This window comes from Penaeus chinensis, chromosome 31, assembly GCF_019202785.1.
Source record: "Penaeus chinensis breed Huanghai No. 1 chromosome 31, ASM1920278v2, whole genome shotgun sequence".
Taxonomy (NCBI): domain Eukaryota; kingdom Metazoa; phylum Arthropoda; class Malacostraca; order Decapoda; family Penaeidae; genus Penaeus; species Penaeus chinensis.
Genome location: NC_061849.1, coordinates 3,266,776 through 3,281,775, shown reverse-complemented (window position 1 = coordinate 3,281,775; position 15,000 = coordinate 3,266,776). Strand labels below are relative to the sequence as shown.

At 39.6% G+C, this 15,000-nt stretch overlaps 1 protein-coding gene across 1 annotated transcript; it reads right to left on the bottom strand.

Annotated features, from left to right (window-relative positions):
• Nucleotides 1-3,022: 3,022 nt before the first annotated feature.
• On the bottom strand, nt 3,023-7,587 carry LOC125042203 (hunchback-like protein). Its single transcript, XM_047637697.1, has 2 exons — nt 5,997-7,587; nt 3,023-5,722 (listed from the first exon to the last, which is right to left on the bottom strand). The coding sequence occupies exons 1-2, from the start codon at nt 6,016-6,018 to the stop codon at nt 5,196-5,198; spliced, it is 549 nt and encodes a 182-aa protein (XP_047493653.1). The 5' UTR covers nt 6,019-7,587; the 3' UTR covers nt 3,023-5,195.
• Between the last annotated feature and the right edge of the window lie 7,413 nt (nt 7,588-15,000).

Here is a 15,000-nt window from a genome sequence, read left to right as displayed (position 1 = left end):
TGATAATAAAAGCTCAAATAGAAATTTGAAAAATTCCAAATACCATTAACATTATGAAAACAAATGCACAAGTAAATGCACTAGTACAATTTTTAATTTTTAATAACAATAATGAGAATAACAAAATCAATACGATGATGATACATACATACACACACACATATATATGTATGTGTACATAAATGTATGCGTATACAAATATATACATGTATATATACATATATATAAACGATATATGTATATATGAATGAATGAATGAATGAATGAATGAGTGTGTGTAATATATAATATATATATGTAATATGTAATATGTAATATGTAATATGTAATATGTAATATGTAATATGTAATATGTAATATGTAATATGTAATATGTAATAATAATAAGATATGAGTATGACTGTATGTATTAACTTGTGTGCAAGTGGAGGGGGGCGGGGGGCACCCCTAAAACAGACCATAAACATGACAACATAAATCTTCAGCTCAAGAGTTTTATTTGAATGTTTCTTCTTCATGAAGACAAATCTACATAACTCTTCTGCTTAGGTGGAGTGAAATTGATTATTTTAGTAATAACTAATCTTTGTATACAGATATATCTTTATGCTGGATATTAAACAACACTTGTAATTTCAATTGATACATTTTGTAAGGATTTATTCAAAATTAAGTGCTAGGCTATGTGTTTCACTTTTATTCTAAACTGCCTCCATGGCCAATGGGCAGTTGGCACGAGGCAAGTGAAAATCATTCCTAAGATATCACACACAATTTGCACAGTGACAATGAGTGAGTGAGTGAGTGAGTGAGTGAGTGAGTGAGTGAGTGAGTGAGTGAGTGAGTGAGTGAGTGAGTGAGTGAGTGAGTGAGAGTGAGTGAATTGAGAGAATTGTGTGTGTGTGTGTGTGTGTGTGTGTGTGTGTGTGTGTGTGTGTGTGTGTGTGAGAGAGAGAGAGAGAGAGAGAGAGAGAGAGAGAGAGAGAGAGAGAGAGAGAGAGAGAGAGAGAGAGAGAGAGAGAGAGAGAGAGAGAAATGTGTGTTTGCATGTGTGCATGTATGTATGCATATCTTACATATATATAAACAAATAAATAATTAACTAAGAAACAAATAAATAACTTGATCAATGAAATGCTCAAAAGAGCGTTATTGCCAAAAAATATTTCTTAAATACAATATCAAAATTATTGTGCATATCCTCCTTAGAACTCCTAACATTTGGTCTAATGTCTAACATGCCTTCATAAAGGACTTAAGGCACTTATGCATGCAATATTCTTACTATGGACACGTTGTCATCATCTTAAGGCACAGTTTTATTGTACATATAAAAAAAATAAAGTCAACTCGTTAGAAAAGTAGACTATGTTAAGCTCTTAACAAAATACTGCTTTTAACTCCAGTCAAAAAGTTAAGAGCAATTTGGCAATATTTACTGGCACCAAAAAGCACTGGTAATAAGGAAGCTAATTCTTCTAGTTTATCTTAAAAAAGCTAAATAAATAAAAAAAAAAAAAAAAATTCTGAAGAAAGGGGGGGGGGGGTGAAGATATAAGCAAGGGCATAATTAGTGTGACAATATAACAGTCATGTTTTTTCATATCAAGCCAATTAAGGGCAAACAATGTTCTTTTCCTTTAAGTAGAACAGTTTTATAGCAGGGTTCCAAGCTTCTTTGACTAGTTGGAAAATTCACAATAAGCTACATGAATTGTAAGATGTGCTAAAATGTATGGGCTTCATTATACACTTCCTATTTCATGGCTTGGAAAAACATTAATACATATAAAAATATTATTTATAACCAAATAATAATAAAAAATTGAAAGTCCTACACAGCATATGTCTTTTTATTCCTTTACTGACAGCAAAAGGAGATTAACATACAGGCTAGCAACTTTCAGCTAGCAAAACCTAATTGCTAGCAACTTAAGAGCTAGCATTCTAACAAAATCTAACTAACACTCGGCACACTTCACTACGACCAATAACTCTTCCTATACAGAGCGAGTTCATTGCCTCGCTGCATGAACCATCTACCATCCATCCCTTGTTTTATTTGTTACTAAGCTTATAAATTCACCCTTCAATCAAATTCTATAGCTTCTTCAACAAAAATTCTGTGGAGAAATGGCCAGAGAGAAACTAGCAAGAGAACTCCTTTTATTGTGCTTCAGTCTTTTTTTTCTTTCTCCTCCTTTTTCTCCTATCTTTTTAAGTACCTGCAAACACTTCCACATCCACAGTACTGATGCCTTTCTGATAGTTATCTGTTAATGGGAATATTCATCAAAAATCTAAATCTAAATGAATGTCATCACAGAACATGAGATGTAACTGACACTATATATATATATATATATATATATATATATATATATATATATATATATATACACACACATACATATATATATACATATATACATACATATATATATACATATATATATACATATACATATATACATATACATATATATACATACATATACATATATATACATACATATACATACATATACATACATACACACACACACACACACACACACACACACACACACACACACACATATATATACATATATATAAACATGTGTGTGTGTGTGTGTGTGTGTGTGTGTGTGTGTGTGTGTGTGTGTGTGTGTGTGTGTGTGTGTGTGTGTGTGTGTGTGTGTGTGTGTGTGTGCATATACATAATATATATACACACATATGTATTATGTATTATGTAATATATATATTATATATACATATATTATATATATATACACATATAATATACATATACACATTATATATATATATATATATATATATATATATATATATATATATATATACACATATACACACAAACACACATGTATAAAATATAAATGCATGTATGTATGTACACACACACACACACACACACACACACAATCATATATATTTATATGTATACACATATATACATCTCTCTATATTATATATATATATATATATATATATATATATATATATATATATATATATACACATATATATCTATCTATCTATATATATGAAACCAATTACTTTTCTTGCCTCTTAATCATTCATTATCATTTATACCTTTCCTACATTTGGTACAATGAACTAATAGGTGTTTCTATCATCATATTCCATCCTTGTAAACTAAGAGTCCTCTCTTTTGAATACCGCCCGCACTGTAAAATGCAAACATGCTCCCAGGTTCCAAGCAACCAATGACCAAAGTTTTGCAAACATGCAGACAAACAGTATAAGGACTGATGCAACAAGAAGTTAACGTTCATCTTCATCAGACTTATACCTTCATTGTCTTTAGTGATATTTTACAAGATAATTGATATTTCCTACTTCCAAGTAGATAATGAGTTTTACATTAAAATCAACAACGGCAATATCATTCTTGTAGACTGTGGTTTGCACGTAATGGTACAGATGCACCCACACATTAAAATATACAAAAATATATATAAATAAAAATAAATGAAAATATAAAACCTATACTTCTTTATTTCCTCATTTGTAGTTTTTTATAGAAATCTTCCAAGAACATACAACTACTGCAAAATTAGCGTGCATGTAGGAATGTGTTCTTTATCATATCTCAATCTAATACACCTCATAAAAATGACGCAAGCCACAGACGTTCACTGTCTCTCCCATTCTCACTCTCATTTGCTCATCTAATACATTACTGATATCAATACACACTGCAACAGCAATCAATAACTTCATTTCTTTCTTCACTACCATCAGAATCACTCACAAAATATACAGAAGGCACTTGAAACTGAGTTTCATGCTAATTTTTCTTGTACTGTCTTCAGAATGGGCAAGTAATCTTTTACATGTTATGAGACCAAACAATATCAAACATATTGTTCTAAAAATGCAAAGTAACAAAACACTGGGATGCAGTAAGGCAGTGGCTCAATATGGTAAAGAAGAGTATAAACTATCAGCTAAGCAAAAATAATAAAAACAGTATTAATAGTTACAGTAATAGTAAAAGTAAAAGTAAAAGTAACAGCAGTAGTAATAATAGCAATGAAAATTATAATCATTAGTAGTAATAGTAATAACTAATAATAATAATAATAATAATAATAATAATAATAATAATAATAATATCAAAATAATAATAACAACAGCAATAATAATGATCATATCAAACAATGATACATCAGCAAGACTACTTTATAATGTCAAGTATAATAATATAAAATGAAAAATGTGAACACAAAAATAACAAAATAAACAACAGTACTCATTATGATAAGGTTACATCTACAAGTACTGGAGAATTTTCCTTTTTTCCTTGTTTGGAAAGCAACAGAAAATGTGCATAAAATAACATAGTTGTAAAAGGCATCATCAAATGTAACTAAATGATAAAAATTACTTATTACGAGCCATCCAAAATGGAGAACAAAATGATAAAATTAAATAAAAATCAATCACAACACTTAAAAGTAATATTTTCTTCTAGTACTGGCTAAAAATGCTAAGATACTTAAAAAAAAAATGAATAGCACCTTCAAGTGTTTTAAGAGCACTTTAATTACAGACTAAACTTGCATTTGGCATAAAACTTGGTAACATTTACAATAACAACAAAGAATGGTAACAACAAGGGAAACGACTATCACAATAGGAAAAACTGGCCATTTTGGTTAAAGGCATATACATTAAAAAAAAAAAAAAAAAAAAAAAAAAAAAAAAAAAAAAAAAAAAAAAAAATAGCTTCTCCTTACAATTTTCTGCAAGGAGTAAAATGAGGAGGAGGAGGAACAGGAATTGGAACAGGAAAGGGAATGGGAACTGGAGGAGGAGACAACAAGGAAGGAAGAGCATTTCCAAACAATATAAAACATGTCTTATGTGCAGATACCCAGATTTAGTCCCAAAACCCAACAATAAAAATAACAATAATAATAATAATAATAATAATAATGATGATAATAATAATAAAAACCCAAGTTGCCATAGCAAGCTTTGTCCTTGACTGACTGCCCTACAAATGGACTAGGAAGTGCGAACTTGGAAAGCGTGACTGACTTCAATGCAATTTGACACGCAATCCTAAGAAAATGTTTCTTTGGACTCTTTGCAACTGGCGGCCATCCTTTATAAATACATAAAAAAGCAGTTTATCTGCCTCAGTTCTTCACGAAACTTCACTGTTTCTGACTCAATTTGCTAACTATAGATGCCAGATTATTGCCCTTTGCCAAATTTAGGGCCCCCAAGTTGTCCATGCCAGAAAATGAACTGTGGCCAAGATCTGCCTCAGGTAGAGGGCTGGCAATGCCTGACAGCTTCAGGTCAGAGGAAGGGGAAGCTAGTTTAGTGGTGGCACTTTTGGTTGGTGTGGTGGCTGCAGATGTTGTATTGGGGGAAGTGCTGTCGGCAGAGCCACTGCTGGATTGCTGCTTGCCAGTAATCTTCTTGAAAGAGTTCTTGAGCTCTACATTACGCAGCTTGTGAACGTTGGAAAGATGCTTCCTCATGGTGTCACGTGTGCGTGTTATGATGCCACAGATGATGCACTTGTATGTGATGTTCTGGTGTGTCTCCAGGTGAACGCGCATATTGTAAGCGTTGGAGAGTACTTTGCCGCACACTGGACAAGGCGTGGGTACCGCCTTCTTCCCCCCGTAACCACCGTCACCGCACAACAATTCATTAAATACAGGATGACCACCTGAAAGTAATTAAAAACGAACACTTAAAAAGACTACTACAAACTCATCAAGTCACGCTTAACTAAATAATATAAAGTGAAACTGACTTTGATCTCATACAAAACAATGAAATGGCAAGCAAACTACATAATGAGAATGGTCTCAAGGGCATTTGTGAGTCATCCTGATTTAATGTTTTGTTTCATTCCAATGGCTTTCTTATCAGTATTGGCATGCACGGATGCACAAGGCTACTGTACGAAGGAAAAATTAAACCAAAGTGGTTGTTCTCACCTTTAATGGGTCTAATCATCATACTACAAACATATCACACTGGCAGCTAACAGGAGAGTAAGCTGGCTATCTGCTATTCAGGTATGATCCATTAATCTTCAGGTATTAGTAGTACGTGATCCTCTTCCTATAAGTTCATAAATGTGACATTCAAGATAAGACATCACAATAGTTAACATTCATATAAATTTCTATATACATTATTTGTTCTAAAAAACATACAAATGGTAACAAGTGTTTGGAACTAAACTTTCAGACAAGTTCACTAAGCACAAGCAGGAAGATACCAAGCAAATATTGGAGTAGAGCCTACTAAGTGAGGTCCTCGCTCTTCATGGAATGTTGATGCAGCTGTTCAATTTGAGGTGAAGAGGTGGTGCATGTGGAGGGGGTCCAGCCCCCACAGACCACTGGCTCCACCATGGGCTCCACCATGGACAGCCCACGACCTTGGCTGAGATCATTTCTGTGCATTTTCAGCACGTGCTTTCGAGCCGATTCGGCATTACGGAACACTGAACCACAGTAATCACAGCGAGACACTTGACGCTGGTGGATTGTCCGGATGTGTTTGTAAAGGTTTTGCACATTAGAAATCACCTTCCCACAGATGTAGCATGCAGGTTTGTTGGTGTGACCTGAAATAAGAGAGAGAAGCCTTCGTCACTGGCTACGTCTTCTGCAGCACAATCCACACCACCATTGTTGTGACTCTTGGGGTCTACATCAGCACCGCTTGTAAAGACGGAATGCTTGTGTACTTCTACTGGAATGTATGAATGGGACGACGGCCTTCACGGAAGACAACGACAGTAGGAACAGCTGTATAATACAGCTCGCCTGCAAACTTCTTTTGTAGATTTACTGAGGTGATTAATATGAGGAGCACTTTTGTTGACTCAAGGTGGCGCCACAGCCCCTGACAATCCCCTGGCCTCCCCAGCAGCCAACTTCTCCCCATGTCTCTTGCTCATATGCACGGCCATTTGTTCTACCTCCCGGAACTTGGCCCCACAAAAGACGCACTTATGCACTTTCATATCATGTCTCCTGGCTAGATGGTCCTTGAGCGCCCACACAGAGTCCAACGTGCAGTTGCATAGAGGGCACGGGTTTCTTTTGCAACTTTCAACTGCAAAAGAGAAGAGAAAGGACCATCAGCCAGGACACATGGCATCAATCATGACACCCTAACTCTAGCCTCTCCAAAGCCTTCAATACAACACATCTTCAGTTGGAAGCACTCCCTTCTTAATAATCAAAATTCGTCACGAAAAAGAGTAAAGAAGAAAAAATTCACTTCGAATTTTCCAGTCCTCGATATAATAAGCATTTCAACACCATCCAGATAACAACACATTGATATATAAGGAAAAAAAATAAGAATACAAACAAAATAACAAACATCCCATTCCCGGATAAAGTTCAATGTTTATATAAAAATATATCCATATTTACATACAAACATTAAGCTTGTGCTTCTCACTTTTGCAACCATTTATTGTGCACAGAAATATGCAGACAAATTTGTAGTAATAGCATATACTGTTTTGGTGTGGACATATACAATTATATATGTGCACAAATTTACATATATAAACAGGTTTCGATATAAAATATAATTCATATATATATAAGTATTTGTGTGTATGGATATGTATATACATATATATCTATATGTATTTCTGTATATATGTGTAAGTATATGTATATGTATTTTATATATATACACACACCTATGTGCATGTATGTTTGTGTGTATATATGAAGGTGTATATGTGTATATATGTGTATATATGTGTGTATATATATATATATATATATATATATATATATATATATACGCATATATATATACATGTATATATAATTATATATACATACACACACACACACACACACATATATAAATAAATATATATATATATATATATATATATATATATATGCATTTCGAGACAATGATTATGTAAATGCTGGTATAGAAAAAGATGTGTTTACTGGTGTGTGGGGGTTTACATGCTTGTGTTGGCATATTACCATCCAGTACCAGTGCATGTGTCAGTGACAGTGTCAGTGTCAGAGCAAATGTGCATGAAAGTAGGTAAAAAACTGTGTATAGGTGTGAGCTAACAATGGCAGTGTATATTGTATGTGGGTGTAAGGCAGTATTAATGTGTGTATCAGAAGATGTTGTCCATGAACATCCGTTTGTCGGTAGTTTTGAGTGTGTGTGGAAGAGTATGTTATTCTGCACTTGCTCTTGCTTGTGTGCATGCACATGGATGTGTACACAGTTGTATGGATTTCTTTGTGAGTGGAGCAGGTGTCAATATGACAATAGACGTGTGGTGATATATGTGTATTTGAGGGGGGTGGGGGGTAGGTGGGAGGTTACATGTGCCCGTGGGGGTAGCTGTGTGTTCATGGGGGGCAGGTGTGTGTGTGTGTGCACGTGGGGGTTGGTGTGTGCACGTGGGGGTTGGTGTGTGCACGTGGGGGTTGGTGTGTGCACGTGGGGGTTGGTGTGTGCACATGGGGATAAGGTTGTGCACATGAGGTGTAGAAGAATTGGAGTGTGTATGCAATGTGCATTTGTGAGCATGTGTGTGGTGTGTGTGTATAGGTGGTGTACATGTGTGTCTATATAAGTGGTGTACATATATGTGTATGTGTGTGTGCACATGTGGGGAGGTGTGTGTGCACACATAGGGGTAGGTGTATGAGTATGTAGGGGTAGGTGTGTGCACATGGGTGGGTGTGTTCACATGGGGATAAGGGTGTGCACATGAGAGCTGTAGAAGGGTATGCGAATTTGAGAGCAAGTGTGTGGTGTGTGTATAGGTGGTGTACATGTGTGTGTATGTAGGTGCATGTGTATAAAAGTGTGAGTATGAGTATGAGTGTGAGTGAGTGAGTGAGTGTGTGTGTGTGTGTAAATGTGTGTATGTGTGTGTAAATGTGTGTGTGTGTAAATGTGTGTGTGTGTGTAAATGTGTGTGTGTATATGTGTGTGTGTGTAAATATGTGTGTGTGTAAATGTGTGTGTGTAAATGTGTGTGTGTGTGCATGTGTATGTGTGTGTGCATGTCCACGTGTGCATGTGCATGCATGTGTGTATGGTGTGTGTGCATGTGTGTATGGTGTGTGTGTGTGTGTAGGTGTGTGTGTGTAGGTGTGTGTGTGTGTGTGTAGGTGTGTGTGTGTGTAGGTGTGTGTGTGTAGGTGTGTGTGTGTAGGTGTGTGTGTAGGTGTGTGTGTGCGTGTGTGTGTGTGTGCATGTCCACATATGTGCATGTGCGTGCGTGCATGTGTGTAAGTGTGAGTGTACGTGTATGTGCATGTGTGTATGGTGTATGTGCATGTGTGTATGGTGTGTGTGCATGTGTGTATGGTGTGTGTGCATGTCTGTATGGTGTGTGCAGTGTGTGTAAGGTGTGTGTGTGTGTGTGTGTAGGTGTGTGTGTAGGTGTGTGTGTAGGTGTGTGTGTAGGTGTGTGTGTGTTTATGTGGAGGGGTGCGTGTGTGTGGAGGGGTGCGTGTGTGTGGAGGGGTGTGTGTGTGTAGGGGTGTGTGTGTGTAGGGGTGTGTGTGTGTAGGGAGTGTGTGTGTAGGAGTGTGTGTGTAGGAGTGTGTGTGTAGGGGTGTGTGTGTAGGGGTGTGTGTGTAGGGGTGTGTGTGTAGGGGTGTGTGTGTTGGGGTGTGTATGTGTAGGAGTGTGTGTGTAGGAGTGTGTGTGTAGGAGTGTGTGTGTAGGGGTGTGTGTGTAGGGGTGTGTGTGTGTGTAGGGTTGTGTGAAGGGGTGTGTATGTGTGTGTAGGGGTGTGTGTAGGGGGGTGTGTGTGTGTAAAGGTGTGTGTGTGTGTAGGGGTGTGTGTGTAGGGGTGTGTGTGTGATGGGGTGTGTGTGTAGGGGTGTGTGTGTGTAGGGGTGTGTGTGTAGGGGTGTGGTGTGTAGGGGTGTGCGTGTGTAGGGGTGTGTGTACGGTGTGTGTGTGTACGGGTGTGTGTGTGTACGGGTGTGTGTGTGTGTACGGGTGTGTGTGTGTACGGGTGTGTGTGTGTACGGGTGTGTGTGTGTACGGGTGTGTGTGTACGGGTGTGTGTGTGTACGGGTGTGTGTGTAGGGGTGTTTGTGTGTGTGTAGGGGTGTTTGTGTGTGTGTAGGGGTGTTTGTGTGTGTGTAGGGGTGTTTGTGTGTGTAGGGGTGTTTGTGTGTGTAGGGGTGTTTGTGTGTGTGTAGGGGTGTTTGTGTGTGTGTAGGGGTGTTTGTGTGTGTAGGGGTGTTTGTGTGTGTGTAGGGGTGTTTGTGTGTGTGTAGGGGTGTTTGTGTGTGTGTAGGGGTGTTTGTGTGTGTAGGGGTGTTTGTGTGTGTGTAGGGGTGTTTGTGTGTGTGTAGGGGTGTGTGTGTGTAGGGGTGTGTGTGTGTGTAGGGGTGTGTGTGTAGGGGTGTGTGTGTAGGGGTGTGTGTGTAGGGGTGTGTGTGTGTAGGGGTGTGTGTGTAGGGGTGTGTGTGTGTAGGGGTGTGTGTGTAGGGGTGTGTGTATGTGTGTAGGGGTGTGTGTATGTGTGTAGGGGTGTGTGTATGTGTGTAAGGGTGTGTGTATGTGTGTAAGGGTGTGTGTAAGGGTGTGTGTAAGGGTGTGTAAGGGTGTGTAAGGGTGTGTGTAAGGGTGTGTGTATGTGTGTAAGGGTGTGTGTATGTGTGTAAGGGTGTGTGTAAGGGTGTGTGTAAGGGTGTGTGTATGTGTGTAAGGGTGTGTATGTGTGTAAGGGTGTGTATGTGTGTAAGGGTGTGTGTATGTGTGTAAGGGTGTGTGTATGTGTGTAAGGGTGTGTGTATGTGTGTAAGGGTGTGTGTATGTGTGTAAGGGTGTGTGTATGTGTGTAAGGGTGTGTGTATGTGTGTAAGGGTGTGTGTATGTGTGTAAGGGTGTGTGTATGTGTGTAAGGGTGTGTGTATGTGTGTAAGGGTGTGTGTGTAAGGGTGTGTGTATGTGTGTAAGGGTGTGTGTATGTGTGTAAGGGTGTGTGTTGTGTAAGGGTGTGTGTGGTGCGTGTAAGGGTGTGTGTGCGTGTAAGGGTGTGTTGTTGTGCGTGTAAGGGTGTGTGTGTGTGCGTGGTAGGGGTGTGTGTTAGGGGTGGTGTGTAGAGCGTGTGTGTGTAAGAGTGTGTGTGTAGGGTTGTGTGTGTAGGGGAGCTGTGTGTAGGGGTGTGTGTGTAGGGGTGTGTGTGTAAGGGTGGTGTGTGTGTAGGGGCTGTGTTGTAGGGGTGTGTGTATGGTGGGTGTAGGGTGTGGGTGTGTAGGGAGTGTAGGGTGTGTGTAGGGTGTGTGTAGGGTGTGTTGTGTAGGTGTGTTTGTTAGGTTGGTTTTGTGTAGGTGTGTTTGTGTAGGGTTGTGTGTAGGGGTTGTGGTAAGGTGTGTGTGTAGGGTGGTGTGTAGGGGTAGTGTATAGGGGTTTTGTATAGGGTGTGTGAATGTGTGTGAATGTTGTAATTGTGTATTAGGGGTGTGTTTGTGTAGGGGTGTGTTTGTGTAGGGTGTGTTTGTGTAGGGTGTGTTTGTGTAGGGGTGTGTGTGTAGGGGTGTGTGTGTAGGGGTGTGTGTAGGGGTGTGTGTGTAGGGGTGTGTGTAGGGGTATGTGTATAGGGGTGTGTGTATAGGGGTATGTGAATGTGTGTGAATGTGTGTAGGAGTGTGTGTATAGGGGTGTGTGAATGTCTGTAGGAGTGTGTGTAGGGGTGTGTATGTAGGGGTGTAGGGGTGTGTGTATGTGTAGGGGTGTGTGTGTATGTGTAGGGGTGTGTGTATGTGTAGGGGTGTGTGTGTATGTGTAGGGGTGTGTGTGTATGTGTAGGGGTGTGTGTGTATGTGTAGGGGTGTGTGTGTATGTTTAGGGGTGTGTGTATGTGTAGGGGTGTGTGTGTATGTGTAGGGGTGTGTGTGTATGTGTAGGGGTGTGTGTGTATGTGTAGGGGTGTGTGTGTATGTGTAGGGGTGTGTGTGTGTGTATGTGTGGTGGTGTGTGTGGTATGTGTAGGGGTTGTGTGTGTGGGGTGTAGGGTGTGTGTGTAAAGGGTGTGTGTGTCAAGGGTGTGTGTGTAAGGGTGTGTGTGTGTAAGGGTGTGTGTGTAAGGGTGAGTGTGTGGGTGGTGGTGAAGGGTGTGGTGATGGTAGTGTGTGAGTGTAGTGGTGTGTGTGTAGTGTGTAAGGGGGGTAGGGGGGGGGGGGTTTTGGGGGGGGGGGTTTTTTTTGGGGGTGTGTGTAGGGGGGTGTTTTTGGGGGGGGGGGGTTTTTGTGGGGGGGGGGGGTTTTTTTTTTTTTTTGGGGGTTTTTGGGTGGGGGGTTTTGGGGTTTTTGGGGGTTTTGGGGGGGGGGGGGGGTTGTGGGGGGGGGTTTTTTGGGGGGTGTGTTTTGGGGGGGGGGGGGGGTTTTTTTTTGGGTTTTGGGGTTGTTTGGGGGTTTTGGAAGGGGGGGGGGGGGGGGGGGTTTTTTGTTTTTGGGGGGTGAAATTTTTTTGGGAAAAAGGGGTTTTAAGGGGGGTTTGGTTGGGGGGTTGGGGTTGTTTTTTTTTGGGGTTTTTTTGTGTTTTGGGGTTTTTGGGGGGGGGTTGGGGGTTTTTTTTGGGGGGGTTTGGGGGTGGGGGGGTTGGGGGGGGTTTTAATTTTTTTTTTTAAAAGGGTGGGGGGGGGTTTTTTTTGGGGGGGGGTTTTTAAGGGGTGGGTTTTTAAGGGGGGTTTTTTTGGGGGGGGGGGGTTTTTGGGGGGGTTTTTTTTTTTTTTTTTGGGGGGGGGGTTTTTTTGGGGGAAAGGGTTTTTTTTTTTTTTTAAAAAATTTTTTTAAAAAATTTTTTTTTTTTTTTTGGGGGGGAAAAAATTTTTTTTTTAAAATTTTTTTTTTTTTTTTTGGGGGGGGGGTTTTTGGGGTTTTAAAAAAGGGGGTTTTTTTTAAAAATTTTTTTTGGGAAATTTTAAAAAAAGGGGGGTTTTTTTTGGGGGTTTTTTTTTGGGGGGGGTTTGGGGGGGGGAAAAAGGGTTTTGGGGGTTTTGGGGGGTTTTTTTTTTTGGGGGAAAAATTTTGGGGGTTTTGGGTTTTTTAAAAATTTTTTTGTTTTTTTTAAATTTTTTAAAAAGGGGGTTTGGAAATTTTTAAAAATTTTTTTTAAAAAAGGGGGGAAAAAAAAAAAAAAAAAAAAAAAAAAAAAAAAAAAAAAAAAAAAATTTTTTTAAAAAAAAAAAAAAAAAAAAAAAAAAAAAAAAATTTTTTTTTTAAAAATTTTTTTTGGGGGTTTGGGGGGGGGTTTTTTTTGGGGGGGGGGGGAAAAAAAAAAAAAGGGGGGGGTTAAATTTTTTAAAAAGGGGGGGGGTTTTTTTTTTTTTTTTTTTTTGGGGGGGTTTTTGGGGAAAAAGGGGGAAAAATTTTGGGGAAAAAAGGGGGGGGGTTTTTTGAAAAAAAAGGGGGGAAAAAGGGTTTTTTTTTTTAAAAAAAATTTTGGGAAAAAAAGGGGGAAAAAATTTTGGGGTTTTAAAGGGGGGGTAAATTTTTTTTTTTTAAAAAAATTTTTTAAATTTTTTTTTTGGGGTTTTGGTTTTTTGGGTTTTTTTTTTAAAGGGGGGGGGAAGGTTGGGTGGGGGGGGGGGTTTTAAAGGGGGGGAATTTTTTAAAGGGGGGGAATTTTGGGGGGGGGGGGGGGGGGTTTTAAAGGGGGGGAAAGGGGGGGAAAGGGGGGGAAATTTTTGGGGGAAAGGGGGGGGGGTGGGGTGGGGGGGAAAGGGGGGGGGGGGAGGGGGGGAGGGAGGGGGGGGGGGGGGGGGGGAAAAGGGGAGGGAGGGAGGGAGGGAGGGAAAAAGGGGGGGGAAAATTTTGGGGGGGGGGGGGGGGGGGGGAGGGGGAGGGAGGGAGGGGGGGGGGGGAGGGAGGGAAGGGAGAGGGAGGGGAGGGGGAAGGGGGGGGGGGGGAAGGGAGGGAGGGAGGGAGGGGGGGGGAGGGAGGGGGGGGGGGAAAGGGGGGGGGGGGGGGGGGGGAAAAGGGGGGGGGGGGGGGGGGGGGGGGGGGGGGGAAAAAAGGGGGGGAAAAAAGGGGGGGGGTTTTTTGGGAAACAGGGGGGGAAAAATTAAATAAACCCGGGGGGTTTTTTAAAATTTTTTTTTAAAGTGTAAACAATTGAAGTGACTCACTGAGACCCGGTGAGGGGAAAGTGAAAAAACCTTTGTAGAAAAAAAAAAATGAATAACCCCGAAAAGGAGTAAAATTTAAAGTTTCAATAAAATATATTTGATATACACTCCCTTAAATTTACTCAAACCATGTTAATTACATTTCTTGCATTGTAAAGCTATTAACCCATTATTACCAGGATGGCAAAACATCCCTTATCTGTTCTGAATTTAGTTTAATTGTTTTACACACAGCTGACAATACAAGTTTAACCTTGGTCTTTGATTTCTCCTTATTTGTTATTGTTATTAGTACTGCTAAGACATTATAATAACCATAATGTAAAATACAACATTGATATCAATTGCTTTAGAATTTTTTTTAAATAAAACCCAAGGAATCAGGTGAGGTCAAGTAGTCATAATAATAGCCTCCTTGTAGGCTTGGCACTTGTTGAGCCAAAGCAAAGTCACAGAACAAAACTACAACAGACAGTTCATCAATGAGTCAATTTTTACTTATTTAATCGACTCTTAAAGAGATATAAATAACCAAGGAGAGAGAGAGGCAAAAAGAGAGGGAGAGCAGGATGGAGAGAGGGAAGAAGACACAAATTAAATACTCAATACGGGCCTGTGCCATAAAGAATATGCACACATATAAATAACCCCTAAACACACAATATCATTATGCACATGTATATGTATATACATGAATAGTGGTATATCAATATATGTAAATATATGCATATGTGTATCTATGTTACGAATACAAATAATACAAATAATACAATACACACACACATACACATACACACACATACACACACACACACACACACACACCC

Coding starts and splice junctions, on each gene's coding strand:
- LOC125042203 (XM_047637697.1), bottom strand. CDS start 6,018: ATGATGATTAGACCCATTAAAG. Junction 5,723..5,996: donor GATGATTAGACCCATTAAAG/GTGAGAACAACC, acceptor AATTACTTTCAG/GTGGTCATCCTGTATTTAAT.